The sequence below is a fragment of the Pantherophis guttatus genome, chromosome 1 (genome assembly GCF_059756535.1).
Source record: "Pantherophis guttatus breed Tessera chromosome 1, ASM5975653v1, whole genome shotgun sequence".
NCBI lineage: Eukaryota > Metazoa > Chordata > Lepidosauria > Squamata > Colubridae > Pantherophis > Pantherophis guttatus.
The window spans coordinates 156834641-156857857 of record NC_142063.1 but is presented as its reverse complement, the minus strand read 5'-3'; the positions used below and the strand labels follow the sequence as shown (position 1 = coordinate 156857857).

The 23217-nt window shown below is 34.9% G+C and overlaps 1 protein-coding gene across 17 annotated transcripts in view; it reads right to left on the bottom strand.

Moving 5' to 3' along the window:
- OSBPL6 (oxysterol binding protein like 6) overlaps window positions 1–23217 on the bottom strand; it is an 89231-nt gene that overhangs the window by 8260 nt on the left and 57754 nt on the right. For 8 of the 17 annotated variants that reach the window (XM_034428388.3, XM_087882053.1, XM_034428379.3 and 5 more), the window contains 11 exons: window positions 21987–22094; window positions 19340–19477; window positions 18671–18758; window positions 14553–14806; window positions 12278–12415; window positions 11915–11978; window positions 11542–11620; window positions 9759–9903; window positions 5906–6050; window positions 3719–3845; window positions 2378–2500 (listed from right to left, as the gene is read on the bottom strand). In XM_034428388.3, the coding sequence (XP_034284279.1) occupies window positions 2378–2500; window positions 3719–3845; window positions 5906–6050; window positions 9759–9903; window positions 11542–11620; window positions 11915–11978; window positions 12278–12415; window positions 14553–14806; window positions 18671–18758; window positions 19340–19477; window positions 21987–22094 (1409 nt within the window). Of the gene's footprint in view, window positions 1–1123; window positions 1824–2377; window positions 2501–3718; window positions 3846–3992; window positions 4154–5905; window positions 6051–9758; window positions 9904–11541; window positions 11621–11914; window positions 11979–12277; window positions 12416–14552; window positions 14807–18670; window positions 18759–19339; window positions 19478–21986; window positions 22095–23217 lie in introns of those variants that run through there. The other 9 variants (XM_034428428.3, XM_034428450.3, XM_034428466.3 and 6 more) reach the window with 5 other exon arrangements.

Here is a 23217-nt window from a genome sequence, read left to right as displayed (position 1 = left end):
ATAAAACAAGTCAGAACGAATAGGATATTTAATAAAGAATTGAGATAATAATTCTTGGTGAGTGTCTAGGTATCATGTTCCAGCATTTCAATTATTTCTCCACCATGTGGGGACATCTCTATTCAAAAGGGATCTTTCATTCACCATGTCCCTTCAGTAACCACTGTTGTGCAGGCACTGAATCTAGCCAAGGATAAAGCCTTTCTAAATTTTGGAATCATGATGCAACTAAGGTATTTGGCTAATTGAAGAAGATATGTGGAGTGGCTCAAGAAGTTGTTTCTAGATAGAACTGATAACTCAGCCTACAACTCTAAATCAGTGGCCCATTGTTTGAGATCAGCTAATGCACAGTCATTTTAAGAAGGCTGGCTTTACTATGAAGCACACATTTGGCACACAATGAACTACTTGAAAAAGAATCAAAAATTTGGTTTGAACTCTTTCAAGACAAAGGAATGCCCTTTAAGGACCCAACTAAATTCCAAAAAGTTGCTGGGCTTGGATGTTAGTTGAAGAGATTTTAATTGCTGCTGATATATACGGAGATCCTTTTGAGAAATAAAAAAAAGTATAAAGCCAAAGAGGATTTCTGTGTATTTAGGGTAACATAATTGGTGTGAAATTTATAGTTGCCTATAGCATGGAAAATAATCCCCAGATATTTAAGACCTACTCTGTTAAATAATTTAGCTGCCAGACTTGTGTTCCTTAGCAAAAACCATGACCCTGATTTTGGAGTAATTAATTTCTAGCTGTTCTTCTTGACAGTCCCCACCAAGTATATTAAGTGCCCATTTCAGGCCAATCTGTGACTGAGCTCTTGTTTTCTTGCAGACATTTCATTACCCAAACTAGGTAACATCATCAGTGATCCTTAGACAGTCTGTGTCTAAGGAAACAGTGCAACAGCATCTGCATATAAAAGAAATGTGTCTACTTCCCAATTTTGGCAGATCAAGAGATGGGCTATTCAGTGTGTCTATAAGAGTTAATTAGTGGCTTTCTCTGAAGCCTGTCTGCTCATCAGACAAGATATTCTCAGTTACACTCCAATGTAGGAGCTTGTTGTACATGTGCTAGCATATAATTAATTGATTGGCTAATGGGCCAATAATCTCTATTTTTCTTTTTTTGTAGATTGAAGTCACCAAAGGTAGGCCCAATCATCAGAGATCTTAGCATATTTATCAATACAGGTGAATAGGAAAGCCAAAATGGGTACCCACCAATCTAAACTGTTTTGAATGTCTTCCACTAAAATGAACTCATATTCTGGAGCTTTATTCAATTTCATCTGTTTAATCAGTGTTATAATCTCAGACCCTATCACAGGAAGTGGGGGGGAACTTACACTCAACTAATTCAGTTTCTTCAGCCAATTTCTCTACTTCTCCATCTGGTGTTAATAGGAATCAGCACTCTTCTAACCAATCCTGATTTGCAGCCAAGAATAACTGATTTAAAGAAGAAAGAATTCCTGATTTAAAGAATATAAAAATGATCCTCTTTCTTATTCAACCCAGGATGAGTTGCTGCTCTGCTGTTCCTCAAGAGGAAATATAAACATTATATTATTATATGCCTATAATAACAGGTATATATATTATGCCTGTTATTATAGGCAAAGAAGAAATAGGCTTTGAGAGAGTCTTGGAATCAACTCTCATTATAAGACTTTAGCTCTATCTGGAAATGCATAATTCTTTAATCTGCTTCCTCTAATTTACAAATTTTGTCTTTTATACCTGCTTCAGTCTGGGGACACCACTTCATATTGTTGTATACACAGAAGGAATTACTCCATCCGAAGAGGGATTAGACTATAAATAAAATAATTATTTGGCAGAGAAGGAGAAAAGAGATTGAATTTTACTCTTAGGTTCTTGGCAGATTTTTGTTTTTCTAAATTTACAAGGTTACATAAAAGAGAGGAACTGCACATACACTTATTTGCTTGGACAATTCTCTTTATCTAGCTAGGGGAAATTTTATGAAAGATAGTGCATGCATAAAACACCAATCTGAAGATCAAACATTAATGTTAGATCTCTGAATTTCAAAAATAATACAATAACTACATATTACAAATAAAACTGATTTCTCATTATCTAAGTCAAGATTCACAAAAATCATCATCTTTGATTCTAATTTAACTGAGAAATAAGACCCTCGGCTACAACCAATTTTCTCTCTATGTTTTGACACATTTTTGAAATTAATTCAGTTGAACAATAAGAAACATGCAGATGTTACATAATGCAAGACAATTTCTAATGCTAAAACATTGTTAGTATTTTTGTTAATATTGTTACACCATTATATATACCAACTCCATTCTGTTTGTAAAAGAATCACAGAGAGAGATATTACTTACTTAAAAAATTTTGGTACATGTTCTATATTGTTTTCCTCTAAATAACGTCTCCGGCATCTCTGGAGTTCTTCAATTCTTTGTTTTTCCGCTGCTGCTACTTCTAAATTTCCATCTTCCAAATGCCTATAGTTAAGAATTAGATCTTTCAGTAGATACATACTAACCTTTAACAAATATAACAACAAAATCCAGAAATCTCAAACTTCTGGGATTTGAAGCACCTAAATCATGTTCTATATTATGCAGGTTAGATAAAATTGATAGCGCTGTCATTCAAATAAATATATTTTGATTGAATCAGCATAAACATATATGATTAAATTCTATTATTTTGGACAAACAGTCTGCCTCCCTTGTTTCTGCAATATGTAGTTGTATATTAGTGCAGATAGTATATTACAAAAAGTATTTATGAGGTGGGAAGGGGAAGAAAATAGGAAGGGAAACCTCTTTTAAGGTGATCCCAGTCTGCTGCACTTTTTATAAGTTCACATATTAAAATATTTTAAATACTTCTCAAATTGTCTGGAGCAAGCTTTCTTTCTTTTTTTTTTTTTTTGAATCAAGTTTTTTTTAATGTTTTTTCTCCCCTGCCCCCCCCCATTCACCCGCATATTTTATGAACAGAGTATTGGCCATATCATATCTTATACAACTTATCATATCCAAATACATTTTACTTAGTTACAATTTCTGCCAAAATCATCTTTTCCCATGTTTTTTAATTATATCTTAATATTTCTATGTTTATTTATATGAACAACATCTTCATTCACCCTCAAAATCTAATTTCTCTATTTTTACTCACATTTACTCTTTTTTACTTTTTAATAATTCATTCTTTATCCTAATACATTTATACATGTTCGGGATTGCCTTTCTTCCATTTCATCTTTTTTATTGTAAAAGCAATCTTTCTTCTCATTCTCTTCTGTCTTCCTCCCTTTTTTTATCCTTCCTACTTTCTTCTTTCCTCCTCTTCTACTCCTTCCCTACTTCCCCTTCCTTTCTCCCCCTCTTCCTTTCTTTCTCCCTATCTAACCTTCTCTCCTACCCATATTTCCCCTCCCTTCCTTCCTCCCCTCTTCCCTTTTTTCCATTCCTCTCTCTCCTTCTCCCTTCCTTCCATCCCTCTACTCCTTCTTTCATCTCTTTCTATTGCTGTATTCATTTTTAATTTACTATTTTCCACTATGGTGTCCAGGCAACCCCAACTTTTCCCTGAAGCAAGCTTTCACTGAGTAGCAGTAATTCACATTTCAGATGAATTTTTTAACATTAACATTCCTAATCAAAAGCAGCCGTAGCCTTTTTTTTTTTTTTTTAAAGTGTACTTCTTGCCTTTGATCTGGCCTGAATCGAGCATCTGTTTTTGGAAGAAGATCTTTCAGTGCAGGATCTAACTCATTCAGCTCAACAGCAAACCTTGTGAAACCATAGTAATGCTCATAATTTGTTGGCATGGAACCTGTATTAAAAATTAAAATAAAGGTAGTGATTAACCACTGTGAGTAAACACTAGGTCTACATGATAAAGAAAATATTTGTATCTTGATCTGCATTAAATACCCTATATGCAGCACTGTCAATTCTCAAAACTCAGACATTATTCTACCTGTTATTGAGATGATATGGGAGATGGTGCACTGCTCATGTTGTTGTCAAGATATGCTCTGCTTGGCTAGGACCCCCATGTGCTCTCCCAAACTTTGTCCCACAAAATCCTTCTTACCCCGAAAGGCATGAAATGGTCTGACACAATCACTTCAAGCTTCTCTGTGCGAGGAGAAAGAAATTACTTCAGGAAGAAAGATCATCCCGAAAGATTCCAGAGAAGGTGGATACTTAGGGCTTCAATGGTCTTACAGACAATACTGAATGTTGGCCTTCTATATCACTGAGGCACAGCATGGGCATTCATATTATGTTTTATGCACAAGAAGCAATGGATAGAAATGGGAAGAAACTAATCAAGGAGAGAACCAACCTAGAACTAAGGAGAAATTTCCTGACAGTGAGGACAATTAATTAGAGGAATGGTTTGCCTCCAAAAGTTGTCGGTGCTCCAACACCAGAGGTTTTTAAGAAGAGACTGGACAACCATTGGTCTGAAATGATATACGGTCTCCTCCTGGTTAGGGGATTGGACTTGAGGACCTCCAAGGTCCCTCTCAATTCTGTTATTTTATTTTTTATTTAACTTATATTTTTATATTACTGAATCAGGCGGAATCATGGGGTGTACAAGTAGATAAAACCAGAATGTAACATTACGAAGCAAAGACAGTTTAAAGGCCTTATGAAAATTGTCAGTTTTGGCAGTTTTTTTTAAAAGATCCCAACAACGCCATCCACTGCTTTGAGTCCCCACTCTCTTATTTAATATATAAGTCTAAGCGAGATGGACGGTATATCAATTCAATAAATCAATATGTGGGGAACCCTTAGCATCCTGGTTTGGGATGAGCATACAGAATGAGCCAATTTTACAGAAAGGAAGCAGTTCTAAATAGTCCTTTTACGTGGCCTTCTCTTGCTTCCAACAACCTGGCAGCTGCTGCTTGAAAGTGACCAGACCTTAATCAATTTCACACTAAAGGTTTTGTTATGACCACATTGGTCATAAAATGAATTTTTTATTATCATTAATTATGGTCATATTTGCAAATGGTTGCTATCCAAGGCAGTTGCTAAATAAGAACTATCTGTATTGTGGGCCACCTTGAAACATCCCAGATTTAAAAAGATAAAGATAATTCAAATTCTCAATCAGTTTTCATATCACTTTTGTTAAATCACAAAACCAGCATATAAATTATAGGAGAACTAGGAACTGCCTCATAGATACCAATTTTGGAAAGTTAGAAAAACACAAGATTTAGTTCAGAAAGTACAACTTGTATCCTTAATCAAAGAATCCTATTTTTTTCCATCAATAGAAATAATGCATTAAACCCACTATATTATTTCTACTTTCTCTTCAATGTTCTTTATTTTTTTAACATTCAGTTTCACAAAATTTATCATTCAAATATGGGGAAAACTGATTGTAATTTTGTCCTAACCAATAAATCCAATTGACTAAGTAAGTGATTGTTTCCTTTTTCAAAGAAACTACTGTTTTTTTTTCTGTTCAGCTTGAAGAATATCAAAAATGTGTATAATACTGAAAAATGCACATTCATTTTGATGGCAACAGTGGCATTAAACATTTGCCACCATGCTCAAACTATTACATCTCTCTTTCTTCAAATATGCCATGTAACAATTTATAGCATTTTTGCATTATTCCTGCTTGATCTTAGAACATATTATGGAACACACAGCTTTCTAAATAAGTTGAGTTTGATTTAGATTTCATTGTGGGTACAAACGACTTACACTTACAGTTTCTAAGCTACAATTAATGTTCCAATGTACATTATCTAGTATACGGAGATGAAATCCCTGTGTCTATAGTACAAATTCTACTCCTTTCTTTATTACTTGTTTAATTATATTTAGAATTATATAAATGTCATGTATTACCGGGCCTCCATATACATTTTGCTGAAGGTGCAATTCCACAATATAATCCTTCATGCCATTTTCCAAAAAGGCGATGCACCACTTTTCCTTCTTGGTCAATGACAACACCTTGAACTTCATTTACGTTAGAATTCCAGTAATTCACCTAAAAATGTTAACCAAATAGTTTGGTTTTATTAAATGTAAAACAAATCATTTAACATCAAGAATATCTCTGCCTTCAATCAATAGCAAGAATGCAACCCCCATTACTAAAACACTCGATAACTGCTCTGATTCTTCACATGCAGTCCCATGAGAAAAAAATGTAATCTTGTTTATGACCTAACACACTGTGTATGTGAGTGCTCTGAGTTATGGCAGACTTCTAATTTAAAAGGGGATTGTAATATGAAGATCTGCTTCCACAAGCTGCTCAAATTCTGTAGAAGATCATTAAAAGGTAATTGCTGGGATAATGGAAAAGGCTGTGAAAGCAAGATTATTTTATATCCTACTCAAAAGTACTTTAGTCTTCTTGACAAGTGAAAGCATTTTGTAGGGCAGATTTCTTCCTTCTAAAACATTTGTCTGGAGCTCAAAAAAGAAAACAGCATTCTTGGTTGGGAATCCAGCCATAATTGGCTTTTCTAATTTCTCTTTTTATAATTATCTGCATGTAACTATCAAGGCCCATGAATTCCAGTAAGATTGGGACCTAATTAAAGAAATCTCAATTGATTAATTGTACCACTGGATAGTAAATTAACAGGTCACATCTACATCAGTCTGCACAGGAATGAAACTATTTTAAAAAACCCAGGTGTTTTAGATAATGTACCGTATTTTTCGGAGTATAAGACGCACGTTTTTCCCCCTAAAAGAGGCTGAAAATTTGGGTGCGTCTTATACTCCAAATGTAGCTTTTTTGAAGCTTTTTTTCAGCCTAACGAGACGCTAGCATGATCTTCCGCACTTTGCCTGCTTTTCTCATTGCTGCTCCCTCCGACGGTCAGCTGTGCTTTAGAAGCTGTTTTTCAGCCCCAATGAGGCGCTAACAAGTGAACAAGTGAAGCAATCTTCCACCCTTTGCTTGTTTCTCATTGCTTCTCTCTCTGACGATCAGCTGTGCTTTGGAAGCTGTTTTTTATCCCCAACCAGGGGATAAAAAGTGCACACGTGCTCAAAACCAGTGAACTAATGTGCTGAAGCTGACCAGACTAAGGACGCTAGCCAGATGAATACCTGTAGGCAGAATTTTTTCCCCCTATTTTCCTCCCCAAAAGTAAGGTGTGTCTTTTTTTTTTTATAAATACTTTATTGATTTTTGAAAAAAAGGTTTTTTTAAAAAGAAAATATCAAATCTCAGGTAACATCTGAGGTATCGTGCGATTACATATATACATTATATACACATCAAGTATCTTCAAATCTATCATTATTGGAAATAGGCATATCCTTATAGTCTTGTTCTATTATTCCACCATTTGTACCACCTTTCCCATATTGCCTTAAATTTAGAATTTTCATCGTCTTTAAGAACACTAGTTAATTTTGCCATTTCTGCACATTCTAGAATTTTATTTGTTATTGTCATCTCTGGAGGGATTTGTTTATCTTTCCAGTATTTTGCAAAGGTTAATCTGGCCGCTGTTATAATATGTATAATTAATTGTGTCTTGTCCTTAGAGAGTCCATCTTTCGTCATTCCTAGTAGAAAAATTTCCGGAGATAATTTTATATCTTCTTCCACTATTTCTCGCAGCCAAGTTCGTATTTTTGTCCAGAACTTTTTTGTCTCCGAGCAGGACCACCACATGTGAAAGAAGGTGCCAATCTCCTTTCCACACTTCCAACAAATTCCTGAGGCGCTAGGAAATATTTTTGCTAATCTAGCTGGGGCTAGATACCATCTGTGAAATATTTTGTAGTGGTTCTCCCTATAAATTGCTGATTTAGTAAAATTATAGTTTCTATTCCAAGCGTCCTCCCAGTCGTTGAAATTTAGTCTATGGCCAATATTTTTTTCCCAAATGCTTAATTGATTCCTGGCTATCCCTTCTGCTCTGTCTTCGCCTAACAAGAGGTTATAAAATCTGGCTAGCATTTTCTTTTCAATCCCCAACATAATTTTGTCTAAATTGTTGTACTTTGTCTCTATACCAAATTGATCCCTATCTTTTTGATATCCAGAACTTATCTGCATATAGCTCCACCAGTCCAAATTAAAGCCTTGATTACTTAGTGTTTCTCGTGATTTAAGAATACCATTTTCATCTAATATGTCTTTGTATGTGCCAAATTTCACGATATCCCTTTTATTAGTAGTAATCAACGCCTCCATAATTGAGAGCCAAATCGGTACTTTCGTATAAAATCTTTGTCTAATTTCTTCCCATGTTTGAATCAGAGTCTCCCTTAATTTGTGTCTGTGGAAATATGATTTCTTTTTGTTCTTTGGGCCCCATAAATAAGCGTGCCAGCCTGCCTGTAGATCGTGACCTTCTAGCGTCAGGATTCTCTTATTTTGTAATGAAACCCATTCTTTGGTCCATACTAGTTTGGCCGCTTTCTGGTAAACTTGCCAATCAGGTAATCCGAAGCCGCCCATGCTTCTTTTCCCTTGCAGTGTTTTATATGCAATTCTTGCCTTCTTCCCTTCCCACAAAAAGTCTCGCACCTTCCTTTCCAAATCTAGAAAATATTTTTTATCAAGATTCACTGGAATGGTTTGAAATAGAAATATGATTTTGGGGAGAATATTCATTTTAATTGCTGAAATCTTACCTGTAAAGGACAGTTTTAGTTTCTTCCATCTATCTATGTCCTGCTTTATTTTTTGTAGTAATGGGCTATAATTGTCCTCTTTTAAGGAGGAATACCTTACAGTGATCCAGATTCCCAAATATTTTATTTTCTTTGCTATTTGAAGTTCAAGGGACCAGGGGATAAAAAGTGCACACGTGCTCAAAACCAGTGAACTAATGCGCTGAAGCTGACCAGACTAAGGACGCTAGCCAGATGAATACCTGTAGGCAGAATTTTTTCCCCCTATTTTCCTCCCCAAAAGTAAGGTGTGTCTTATACTCTGAAAAACATGGTATATGCATCTCATAGCACCTTAAAATGAAGACAGAAAATCTTTACTCGTTTCACTATTGCTTATACTGTCATCCACAGATCCATGGGGAAAATCAGAAGTTCCCACTTATCCTAGAAAAATCATTTTGGGTGACAAAGAGAAAAAGGGGAAGATTCTTCTAAAATTGGTTTGTGCCATGTTTTTACTACTATTTTGCTTAAAGACAGGTATTTATTTATGGAGAAGGATTGAAGAACAAAAGTTAATATTAATATTGAAAATTACAACATTTCCAGTTAGACCTTTCACTATCATGCTGAATTGGTTCATATAACCAGGAACCACTTCTAGATTCACAGTAATATTTTACAGAATTACTGGGAGTCTGGCAGTATATAGATTTAATAAATTGTCGTTGCCGTTATCACTAATGCAGAGGATTTAAATAAAATTATGCAGAACAATGTGATTTTATATGCTGAAAGTTCTATTATACGTCACTGTCAACCATAGAGCTCTACAAGGTATTTATAGATTTGCATCAATGGACATGCATAAAGGCACTGATTGCATTAATTGTGGCACCCAATAAGAATACATAGGAATGTTGCCACTAAATTTATATGCTTTCTGGCAGCTAATTGAAAGGACTATTAATTATTCTCCCTACTGAAAAAGAAGCCTATCGAATCTAGTGTGCTACTGGTGCATTTCCAAACGCTCCTGTGAACAGGCCATTGGTAGCATGCATAGTCCCTTTACTGTTCATGATGATGATCACAGTAAAACTACCTTGATAAATGTGAGCTTACAAATACAGACACTGCTTTTTGTATTTCTAATGGTTACTTCTCCATAATGCTCTATCCATCTCCTTCCACTCAGGATGTTGTGTATGCAAGTAGTGACTTTGTTCCAAACATAGCAATCACCGTATCTAGAAAGAAAGGAAGGGTAATACTTTTCAGAATTACCTTTTCTAAAGCCATGTGCAAATAAATCTCGCTACATTTCCAATATTAAAAACAACTCACAAAGAAGGAAAAAGTGCACCTCTTCACTCATTTAAACATTTATATTCTACCTTTTCTCAATCTATGTCCACAACATTATTTTACGATCAATCTTTGCATCACCATAAAAAAACATAATAAAACAACATTAGTTGAACATGGCTCTATATCCATCAGCAATTACATCACACTGATTCCTAAAGTTACCAAAAAATATGGGGAAATAACAAGACTTAAACACTGTAAACAACAGGCCTGACCAATGTTTTCTGGAAAGACATCTCAAAGTCTGGGATGGTAATGATAAGAATACTCCTGCTCTAACAGATTCAAAAAGCTTGTCCTTCAGGTCTCTCTATACTGAATTGAGTACTTCCACTGTCTTTTTTCCCATAGAAGATCTGTGCAACATTACAGCATTTTTAAATGATAATTTGGATTGTCAAATATTTTCCTGAAATCAGGCTTTGCAGGGTACTTCTGATAATGGAGGCACTAACATCCACATGATAGAATTTTTTTTTTTAAAAAAAACATTTTTACTTTTCCAGAGAAGACTATGCTTACATTCCCAAAACAGAATTAACCACAAAAAATAATTAACATGAATGCATCCACTTGCAGATTGCAGCTCTGCAAACTCCTTCATTCCAATTATGGTCTTGGATCATTCTGTTGCTTGTATGCAGTTCAAAAGATACTTCTGGTAGAAGCTAATGTAAACCACTGAGACAGATTAGATTGAGACAAAGACAGCCAGTGCTGTAAATGATTAAAGTTCTGGACTGTAATTACAGAGATCCAGGTTCTAGCCCCTTGTAAGCTGCCGAAGCTCACAGAGTGATTTGAAGCCACTTTCTCGCAACACAACCTATCACCCAGGATTGTTGGAGAAAAAAGGAAGGCAGGATAACTATTTAGTTCTTGAACAAAAGGCAAGATATAAATCTAATAAAGAAATTTAAAAATAAATTAAAATTTCAATTTTCTATAGCTACATAGTGGGCTGCATACTGATGAGAAGTCTGAGTCTTTTTTTCAGTTCATTCTTCTGTTCGCATTAGTGCTGCATGAAGCAAGCCGAATTATAATACGTTGGCATCAGATGATAAACTGCAACATGCTTCAGGATAAACTTACTAAAGAATAGTAAGACTAAAAAAATGCACCAGGTTTCTCTACTTTCCCAACACTCCAGTTTGTACAGGGGCATATTTCATTTTCAATTACTAAAATATACCTACCTTTTTAAAGAAAATAACAAAGGAAAGTCTAAATGCTTTTACTGTTCTCAAGTTATGCCAGGCAACCATTGGTAAGGATCAAAACACCATCCATTCAAGCAATGACCATTTTCACCCTAGCTCAGCCAGAATTCATTTCATTATTATTGCTAGGATACTGGGATCTAGTTCTTCAGGGATCCCAGCTTTCTTACCTCTGCCTAAAAATTGATCCTATTCCATTCTGCACATTTCCAGATTTCGTTATCTGTCACGTTATATAATAACTTGCTGTTTTAACAGTTAAAAAAAAAAGGAATACAGACTAAAAGCACTTACTTAGGAAGTGTCACATTCAGAGTTCCAATTGGCAATATTTCCATCGATTTCCCCCAGAATTTGTTTTTCCATCTAATATCTAAATAGAAGAAATTTCTATAAAGAAGCAAAATGCTATACACATTTATTCATCTCACATATCATATAAGCTAATACATCTTGTTCTAAACAGATCAATAGGCTAATCCAGAGGCAGAAAACTGTTGATTTCTAATTTCTCAATGTGAAATATAAAATAAAAATATAAAAATATAACAATTGGCCTTTGCTATATTGTAACTGTTTAACTACATTTCAACAAGGGAATTGTATAAAATTTAATTTTCTTTTTTAATTGAAATTTGATTCATCCACTTGTAACTCAAATATATACCTTGCCAAAACACAAAATTCTTTGATTCACAGTGACAGGCAGAAATGGGTGGGTGATGGCTAACCTGAAAAAAAAAATTACATAGAAGTAATTGGACAACAAAATCTACATAAGATTTTTATATTCATCACCCTTCGGGAAAAAAAAATCTACACAACTATGCAAAGAACATGAATGCAAAGCTGAATTCTGCCATGTTGAATTTTAGCTAATATTGCAAAAACAAATCTTGTTTTAAAACAAATATAAGGATCTTGACAGCACTTCATAAATCAAGATAAAATGTTTTAAATAACTCTCCTTCCTCTCAAAAATTAAAGTCATACCGCAATATTTAACTATCTTGATTACAGCAGATCATACCTGCTCTGAGAAAAATCGAAATCCCTTGTCTTCTCTTATACACTCATAAGTCTCACCAAGTAGAGGGTTAAAAGGCTTGCTTCCTGCTCTGTAATAAGTGGAAGCATATCCTGAAGTTGCAAAGGCAGCAATAAGGACCTAATTAGAACAACAAAACAGTATTTAAGAAAACAATTCTGAAAGAGACTGGCTTGACACAAGTAGCAACTGTATCAATGGTGGGTTCCAAATTTTTTAACAACTGGTTGTCTGCTGGGGGTGTGTGGCTGGGGGGTGATGTGAATGAATGGGCACGGCCAACTCTACTTCAGTTGTGTGGGTGGTACCTGTATGGGACAGGCATGGTTAGGATTAGGGGTTTCTGGTGGGGTGGGTGGGGGAGGAAAGAAAGATCCAACCTGTGTGTGTGTGTGTGTGTGTGTGTGTGTGTGTGTGTGTGTGTGTGTATGTGAGACAGAGAGAGAGAGAGAGAGAGGGAGAGGGAGAGGGAGAGGGAGAGACTGCGTCAAGCTGCGAAAGCTGGCTGCAAGAGGAAGAGAAGCTGGTAAGCTGTTTTTTGGGGCGTTTTTCGGGCCGTTTTCAGGCCTTTTTTGGGCTTTCAGGCTTTTTTTGAAAAACATTTTTGAAAATGACTCAAAAAACAGCCTGAAAACGGTCTAAAAAATGGCCTGTTTTTTGGGCTGTTTTCAGGCCATTTTTGGGGCCATATTCAGGCCAATTTTGGCTGGAAAAACAGCCTGGAAAATGTCCTGAAAAATGGTTGGGGGTGGGGCCAGATGGTGGTCTGATTTGCCAGTTCTCCGAACCGCGTAGAATTGGAACTACCGGTTTGGCCGAACCGGTCTGAATCTGCAGCATCCCACCTCTGAACTGTATAATCAACCATGTTCTTTTCTAGGGTGCATCTTTGTCCTGTTTAAAGTAGTGTGTGTGTGTGTGTGTGTGTGTGTGTGTGTGTGTTGTGTGTGTATTACTTAGTTAGTTAGTTAGTTCTCATTTGCTTCCAGAGTGTAGCAAAATCTAAATCAAAACAGAAAGAAATCCAGGGCTACTGCTCTATTATTATACACAAATGCTTTTAAATGCAGGAAAGAAAAATATAAGAATGTTATATCTTGAAGACTTAATGGTAAGACAGGATGGACAGTGAATCTATGTTGTATATCTGTTTATGTATAATGTAAATATATAATCTAATAAACTCTTACAAAGACACCAAGTTCTGTGGAAAAACAAAAGAGGAATGTCAAGATGAGAATCTGCATCTGAAGAAAATACAGTGGCCATATTTATCTGTTGTGGGGAATCACAGCTTATTATGAGGTGCAGAAGATGAGGCAAACCAGAAGGGAGAGAGTTGAACATTTTAACTTCAGGCTTCATGGAAGCAATGCTTTCTATTTCTTTCAAACAGGGTCACAGTATAAACTATTTTATTGCCTGGGAACCAGAAGCTCCAAATAAATGTTCCAAACTGGACACTTACTAGATTGTTTAGATTTGAGGGTCTGATCTAACTGAACAGATCATAGAAAGAGCTACAGATCATTTCAGGGAGAAAAATGTAGGTGTGGACTGTATTTAACTTTTCATTCATACATGTTGTGCATATGGGAGGAATATCCTGCAGTAACATACCCCCTTTTGTATTTCCAGATCAGGAACATACCCTTTCCTATGTGAATTTTTCCCACATTGGTATTTGATCACTTCTATAAAAAAAGTTGCTAACAAAAATCTACAACTACTTTTTAAAAGGCAGTATTGCAATAGGGGAAAAAACTGGAGGTGTAATTAAAAGAAAGAAAAGAATATATATTTTTACCTTTGAAGATACATCATAGTTAAAAGTCTTTATAGAAATTCAGCTTACAATAAATTGGGTATATTTCCCAGACACAGAAAATGGAGCATTATTCATATATATAAATAATAAATATAATGGAAACAGTTCACCGGGACTTTTTCCTATGCATACTATAATCATATTTTTATGTATATCTCTTGTTTATATAGCTGCCATTCTCGGTACCCTCTTCCTGTCAGAACATATTTTATGTTTCTCTCACAGAAAAGAGAAGGGGAGGCTATCTTGGAATGTTTAAGTATGTTACAAAGTACATTTTTATAGGTAAACAAATGGTATTTTTGTATAAACTAGAGGCCCTCATTGTGCCAGCATCACTCCTTTTAGAGAATGCAAAATACCGGAGGTCTAAGAGAGAAGGAACACATTATGGAACACCATGATATGTTCCATAATCAGGCCCATTACCATACGTTCATAGGGATCATCGATTTCAGCAGCTTTGTCCAAAAGTTCACTATATTCCAGTTCCTCGCAAAGATGTTGCAAAGTATTCAAAGGCTCATTGAGCTCTACAGGCATTGATACTTTGGAAAGGTCCTTCCCAATATTATTTCTCAAAATGTTCCACAGATTAATATTACTAGTATCAGGGGAGGGTGTTGGAAGACATGTCCTTCGTCCATTTCTGAAAGCACCTCCTGTTAGCTCACCATTCATTACTGAAAGAGAAATAGAGCAGAATGATCATGAAACCTATACAATGTGCTGATATACACATATAGACATATAGTTGGTATATGTTTGTGTGTGTGCGGTGTGTGTGTGTATGTATATGGCATGATATTGCATAAATCTATAGGTAGTTCTCACAGTTACTGATTCATTTAGTGACTTTTCAAAGTTACAAGAGTGCTAAAAAAAACCAGCTTAACATCCAGTTCTCATATTTATGACTTTAGTAGAATCTCTGTTAATTTTAACTTGCTGATTTAGCCCATACTAAGATGCCTTCAAAGCGAAAGAGAAAAGCTGAAGGAAAGGAAAACTGAAGTAAAATCATAAGCATGCCTGCAGCCCTCCATTTTTACTTCATAACTGCTTTGCTTAACAAGCAAGTCATAGATTGCAACTGTGGTAGGACTACCTGTACTTTGAATTTTAATCATCTTACATATTATCTTACTATCCTACAAGCAAACTTGTAGCCTACAGTAAGGAATCTCCTTATTTGGAGCCACAATTTCTTTGCTTTTTAAAAATCAACTAACAAATATACCACTAAAGTCATGTTGTCTCCTGAAGTCATGGATTCAGAAATACTTTGTGAGATTAAGTACCAATTTTTTAAACCTGTTACAACAATTGAGGCCATAGTCCTCCCTTGTATCAGTACACCTGACTAAATCCTGAGTGCCTGGCAAAAACGTTAAAAAAAAAAAGACATTTAAAACCAATTTTAAAAAAACCTGATTTAAGAATGATCCCAAATGAAGCTTTTATTGTGCACAGAATTTTACAAGGCATCCAGGTGTCATTATTTTCTTTATAAAACCACCACAATGCCTTACCGTGGCTTTACCTAGATTTTCCTTTGCTTTGTCATGTGTACATAACAAATTGTTAAGAAACAAGATGGAATAAGCTGCTTACCTTGAAATATTCAAACAGCAAAATAAGTTGCAGGGGTACATATTTGCTTAATCTTTCATTTCTTGCCTTTTTGCCACTTTAGGTTTTTTTTCTCCATAGCTTCCTCAACAGATGGAATTACAGAATTATATCTACGCACTAATTCCCACTTTTGCTTTTCTATTCCCATTAATTTATTTTCCAAACAGGCTTTCCTTCCCTTTTAATTATTTTTAAAAGAAGGCAGTCTCTTTTTTAAAAGGATTTTTGTTAACGTTGCTGTACTTTTGCATATAATTCAATTAACTACTCGCTGGCTGATGAGTTGCAGAAAAAAAGAATGAAAAAAGAGGAGGGAAGATGGTTTATTTTTTCCCCAGTCCCATTTTCTGTAAAATAATTGGAAAAATAAATATGTTTTGGTAATACCTGAAAAAAAATTTAATTATATCTTTTCAAATAATGACTGCAATAAGAGATATTTTCCACATATTGCTATTGTTTATTTCCCCAAATGTTTTTCTTTTGTAATTAGATTTTTTTTTCAAATAGCAGAGTATTAAACTTCTTATACACAGAGTACAGCTTTCAAATGTAAATACAAAATACATTTCAGCCACTAACGAGAACTGTCATTTTCATCAAAAAGAAGAATGATTTGGTACCTGATTTACTTGTGAACTTGTCTATTGCTGATTTTTTTACCTACAAGTCAGGCCTGCTCTTGACTGGGTCTCAAAGGATAGAATTCTGTTTTATTATCATGTTAATCATTTCTTCGGTCTTCAACTTTATTTTTTTCAGTGTGACAAAATTAAAGAGACCTTGGATTTCCAGGGAATAATTGCTGAACTGAAGACGGTTCCAGAAAACGAAGAGCTGACGATCGCACCAGAATAAAGAGCTGGTGAATAGACCAACTTTTCATAATTCCTCTCCAGACAAGGAGGGGACTTGAGATTGCCTATGTGTGCTCCAGACAGTTGCTCCTCATGAGACCACCTCATGACAGTGGTTTCCAACAGATTTAGCAATCTGGGAGTGGTGGGGGGTTCTTATTCAAACCGTGGTTGCTATTTTCGAAAGGACACTGGGTTTGCATACTTCCTTTTCTAATCACTTTAGGAAATTGTTAAATTGTTAACTGCCTTTCATCTATTAGGAACATTTGGATTGACGGTTTACAGCACCAGGTAAATTTCCTTCAATCCTTAGCAAAATAGAGTTTTAAATATAACATTAATGACTTAAAAATTCTTTCTGAAATAAACAGTAAAAGGGTAATTAAAACTTTGAATTTTTAAACATTTTTTATTAAAGTTTAAAAACACAAAGATAAAAAGTTAATACAAACTAAGAAAAATATAACAGTAAAAAAGTAAAACGCAAAAATATTAAATAGATATATATGCTTAGATACACACACACATATATATCTTACATATATATATACATATGTATGTATGTATGTATGTATGAAAAAATGGCTGATAGAGCTGAAACAATGAGGTTTTATGGATTTATTTATAGATAACAGATGGAATATGGGAAAAAGAAATGATTTGTTGTGTTTTAAAAGAAGATGATGAGTGATTAAAATTGTTTATAATTGTGAAGAAGGGGGAAGTCACTTCTCTTGTTTTTTACTGCATTCTTATTTATTCTTCTTTAATAATTCCTTTTTCTTTTCTGCACTTTCCATTTTTTTCTTTTTAATCTTTCCTTTTTTAGTTTGTATTTGTTTTTATTGCTGTAAATTGTAATCTTTAATAAAATTGCTATAAAAAACAAACAATTAAGAGATCCTGGGTTCTTGGAATTCTATGGTTTATAGTTCCATTTGTAACAAAAGTTAAAAAAAAATATGTACATTCAATTAGCAAAGGGAAAGGAAAAGGAAAAGAGTCCCTGTGTGTTTTACTCCACTACTCATTGAGTATAGAGGGGCAGCGCTCATCTCAGTTTCAAGGCTGTGAGCCAGTGCTGTCTGGAGACATTTCCTCAGTCATATGGCCAGCATGACATTGTGAAGCACTGTTTCCTCCTCATTGAAGTGGTATCTATTTATCTACTCGCATTTACATGCTTTTGAACTGCTAAGTGAGCAGGAGCTAGGCGAAGATAGGTGCTCACCCCAAGACACTTGGGTCTTGAACGCAGGCTGTCAGCCTTCCAGCCGACAAGCCCAGCATCTTAACTGCTGAGCCATCGTGATGCTCAATTAGCAAATGTAATAATTATTTAAATAAATTACATATTTAAACTTAATCAACATAGCAAGCATTACTGCATGAGTAAACCAAAGTATAGAATTTGCAATATATATTTCTTAGCTGAACTTAAATGCATAAACAAAAAGTTTATTCAAATATTGGAATACATTTTTCCAATATTTCTTGACATATTTTTTCCAAAATAATTAGAAATAGTATTTTACTTCAAAATAACTTAAATCTAAAACTTTTGCATATCACTACTTGTAAGTAGAAGGGAAGGAGAAATTAGCAACTTAGAAAATTTAGAAAGATGATTTATAATGAGGTTCGGGTTAGCACAATGGGATGCAGAAAGAAGAATGAGATGGGAAAAATTAGCGCTGAATATGCTGGAAGATATGGAAAATAGAAATAGAGTAACAGAGAGAGCAAGGATGGGAATTATACACACAAAACAATACAATATCCTGAAGTGACCAAAAGAAAGAGGATTAATATGAAGAGAGGTTGAAAGTATCTTGCGATGGCAAAGAGGATAGAATAAAGGCAGAAAAATGGATTAACAGAAAGCATGTGTTAAAAAGAGCTCATAGAATTAAAAAAGAAAGAAAGTAATTTTCTGCAACTAATAAAGTAAATTAGAAGCAATTTGAAAGTAGCTCTCGGAGTGAAGACTCCTTGTTTGCCTCTTTATAAATTATATAAATTTTATTTTCTAAAAGTCAAGAAACCGCATACTTTGCCGAGAAATATTGTCTCCAACACTAGTGTTGTCCTCAGATATGTTGTCGCTCACATCACTTATATAAGATTCATCATCAGAAGCCTAATGAAGAAAACACTGATTATTATTATTATACTGAAGAAATAAATGCTATTGTCATAAATTCAAATTCCTTATAATCTTTTGTTTTTTTAGATCCATCCTGTTTGCCTGCAAGCATTCTTCCCATTCAATAAAACATTGATAGTTGCACAATCTGTGGTGAATCCCCCTCTTGGCAGAACAACAATGCAACAACTGCTAAAAGAAAAAGCAGCAGAGAGATTTGGAAAATTATAGCATTTTGCTGCCATCTTATAGTTGTTTTGAGTTTTACAGGTCAGATATGGTAGCCCTTATTTTATTTAGCATTTCAGAGTGCTCAAATAATATGTACAGTATATTACCTTAAAAACATTTGCAATAAATTAACTGATATGATTGCCTTCATACATGAATCACTGGCTGAGACATATATGTTTATGAAAAACATCAACAAAGCAGTTAATACTTGTGAATCATAGACAGGCTATGCCATGCTCATTTTCCTAATTAAAATGAAGCATCTAGTACTTCGACCTCACATTACATAAAGGCGTTCTAAATATAAATTGCACTGCTGAATAAAGATTGTTCTTCCTAACCTCATTTTCTGATGAGCTTGCAGATAGAAGCACTTCTTGGGCATCAAAAAATTCAGAGACAGATTCGGACATGGAGAGCCGGCTCTCATTAGAAACTTGTTGAGAAAGTGGGAGACTGACATGGATCTGTTCACCTGTCTATAAAAGAAAAGCATATAGATGAATTCTGCATACTGTATAGTGAGAGCCTAAGAGCTTATACAAGCTATGACAAAACAAAAATCACACCAAGCCACGGATAGATGCACTGCTTCTTTTTTCACATTTCTTTCCCACGTACTGAGGGAGAAAATAAAGCAGAGATGGTCCTGTAAACCTGCCCTGTATCTAGCAAATTCAGAATTTAGTTGAAAAGGAGTCATATTTTCAGGATGCACTCAAAACTTTCTGGTACCTGGAGAAAGAGATGCATTACTTTCCTCAGGATTAGTACAATTCTTAGTACGTTTACACTGCACTTCCACGTGTATTGATGAGTGTTGCCACAAAATACAGGCTGGCTAGAATTCAGTTCATACGCAGCCAGCCATTCCCTCAAAGAGGGAATTCTATTCTTGCCCACTGTCATTCAACATTTTGTGATCAATGACTATGTTCAATTCTCAATAAATTATGTTTGCTGGATTGAGTATGCTAATAACTTCTAATTCTTCAGGTCTCCAGTTTTGATTATAGTCTTTTTACCACCCTGCTCTTAAGTGTGCTATTAGGAAAAGCAGTGCTTGTATTCTATTTACTGTATTTCAAGTCTTCCCTTTTTTAGGATAGGTCATATATACACAGTTTTATCTTCTCAATAGGCAATTTTAAGGTTCCCCTTGGAAAGAGATATACTCTGCCATTCAGGCTTGCAGCATGGATCTCTTTTATTTCATTACTTCCCATTGCAAAGGGTATTCCATTAAAATAACACTTTTCTATTTACAACAAAGCTCAACAAACATCATTAAGAAGTTACTGCTACAGGATAGGAAGGCCTGAGAATATAGGAAACGTGATTCCTGCAACCCGAGAAAATGAGAAGTTGTCATATGCAGGAAATTTTGTTTGAAAAGAGGGGTAGCAACTTTAACATCTGCCTTGATTCATACTATGGAAGAATTCTAACTTCATGCAATAGAAGTAGCTTCGAATGAAAGATACAAGAAAAACTTTTGTTTGCATTGAAGGGTTAACCAACAAAATGCATGGGAATGTAATTAAAACATGACATAAAATGCAAGTGAGAGAGGAAGAGAGACACCATAACTTTCAAGAAAAGGAATTTGAAAGAAAAATAAATAATGAAATAGAAACTTTGGTGAAACCAGTAAGCATTATCTTCTCGTGTAATTTCTTAAAACTAAGTGAAGTTTTACATTTTCTAACCTGGAAGGTCTTCTGCTCAAAAGGAGAACAGAAAAGAAAGATCATCAACTGAACAGATATTGTTGCAATACTAATTGGTTTATCTTCCATCTTTTTAAATCCAAAGCATAAGATTGATAATGCCAAATGATCAGAAACAAAAAGGAAGCAGACAATTCTTACCATGGATGGAGTAGTGAGGTTACTCCGAGGATCTATACTGATAATGACTAATGCTTTTTTAAACACATTTTAAACTCGTTTTTAAATATCTGAAGTTGGACTAGCCGAATAAGGTAATTGACTGTATGGACTGACCAGGGTGGCCAAAAAATGGCCGAGAAGAACTCTAAACCCATTTCTATAAACTGGGTAAGAGGATATAAAATGGCAAATGTGTTTCAAGAAATGTTAAGTATAAAATAATATGCACCAATGCCAAAAATTTTAAGTTCACCACACTGATGGCCACTGAATACACTGAACTGGCAATGATGAACCAGAAAATATCATCGGATCATAATGGGAACCAGAAATAAATATATTTTTCGTTTTGAAAAAAAAAGTAGTGGTTATGAATAAACTATGCATGATACAATGAAAGTAGACAGAAAATATATAATATTTCTCTCTCATAGCACAGAAACTCAGAAGCAGATTTAGGAAAAACAAATGAAAGTCTGTCTTCACACAGTATTTAAATTTATAGAATTAGCCATCCTAAAATCAATAGCTAATCAACTAATTAGATGTCATTGAGTTGATGTTAACTCTTAACAACCACATGCATAAACATTCTCCAGGATAAGCCTATAGCTTAGTTATAATTTTAAAAAAAAGATATTTAGAAAATTCATGGGGAATAAAATTACCAGTGGCTATTAAGCCAAGGAGCTTTAGGACAATCTTAGGATCATCTCTGAAGATCAGCTACAGAAGAACATGAGTAGAAAAAATGCTAAATATTCACAGGGTCCCCATAGTAACTTGAGAACAGGCTGTTGTACTATATAGGTATTTCATATAAACTGGCATGGCTCTTATGTATTTACATTCCAGCTGCATGTTCAAATACTGACTGAATGAGGTTGTCAAACATTCTGTTCAGCAATTTAAAGTATGCTTTTTCCAAAGGGAATTTCCCACTAATTACAGCTTATTACTTTCACGAATGCAATTAGAAAATTATTATCTAAAATGAGTTTGTCCCACTGCTTGCCAACCATAATCATTTAATCATTAATGGTTATTAGCAGAATTTAACTATGGTAAATCCATTAGAGCAATGCCAAAGTCTTACCTCATCAGGACTAGGGATAATATTTACACTGACAACCTGATCACAAAGAACAGAGTCTGAGTGTATTCTGTTCAAACGACTCCTTAGTTCAGCATTCTGGTTGAGAGCCTTAAAATAATAAAATTGAATATTTAATTTCAATTGCACAAGAATAGTAAAAAAAAATAAAAAAATAGATCCAAGCTATCTTCATATCCTATATCCTGGCCAAAGTATAGTGTTATTATATAACGTACTGGGAAGGATTCATTTTCAAAATTAACATCTCTTTGCTGATCATAAATGCTACTTCCCAAAGATTTCTTTACTTATTATGCATTATTGCAACTACAGTATCATGATCTTTCCCCTTAAGATTTTATTACTCGTGTGATGGCTATGATGTTGAGAATTCCCTGCTAGAAATCCATAGTCCTTCACACTTTACATAAGTCTGAGACCATGAGTCATCTGATGGGATATTGGAGGCATCCAGTGGTGGGATTCAGCCAGTTCGCATCACTTCGGGAGAACCGGTTGTTAACTTTCTGAGCAGTTTGGCAAACTGGTTGTTGGAAGAAATCATTAGGGCAGAGAACCGGTTGTTAAATTACTTGAATCCCACTACTGGAGGCATCCCTTTTCTATAGCTGCCCTAGCCCTTTGGAATAGCCTCCCGACTGAGATTTGAGAAAACCCAACCATTTTACCCTTCTGGAAGGCCGTGAAGACCTGCCTCTTCCTCCAAACATTGGACTAGGGTTCAGGTTTAGCCTGAAGATTGAGACCTGATTGGTCAGACCCTGATAGGAAGGCTTGCTCTAGTTTTCATTAGTTGTTGTAAATCATGTAGGTTCTCAATGTGAGAGAAAGCAGCCCATATGAGTTCAATAAATAAATAAACAAGCATGTATGCATGCATAGTTTCCAATGGAAAGTGATCTGAATATATTTACTTGCTTCAGTAAGCAAAACATGCACTTAATAGAAATAATACTTATAATAATGACTGCTGTTTATAACTCTTCAGTATAGCAATACTTATTACTGATATTATCAGTCATAATCTCTCTCTCTCCCTCCCTCCCTCTCTCTCTTTCTCTCCCACTTCAAGTCAATCTTGACTCCTGGCAACTGCCTGAACAAGGGCCTGCAGTTTTCTTGGCAAGATTTAAGAATGGTTTGCCACTGCTATCTTTCTAGGGAGTAAGGGACTGAATAGAGTTCATCAAGTTGGCTCTATGTATTAAAT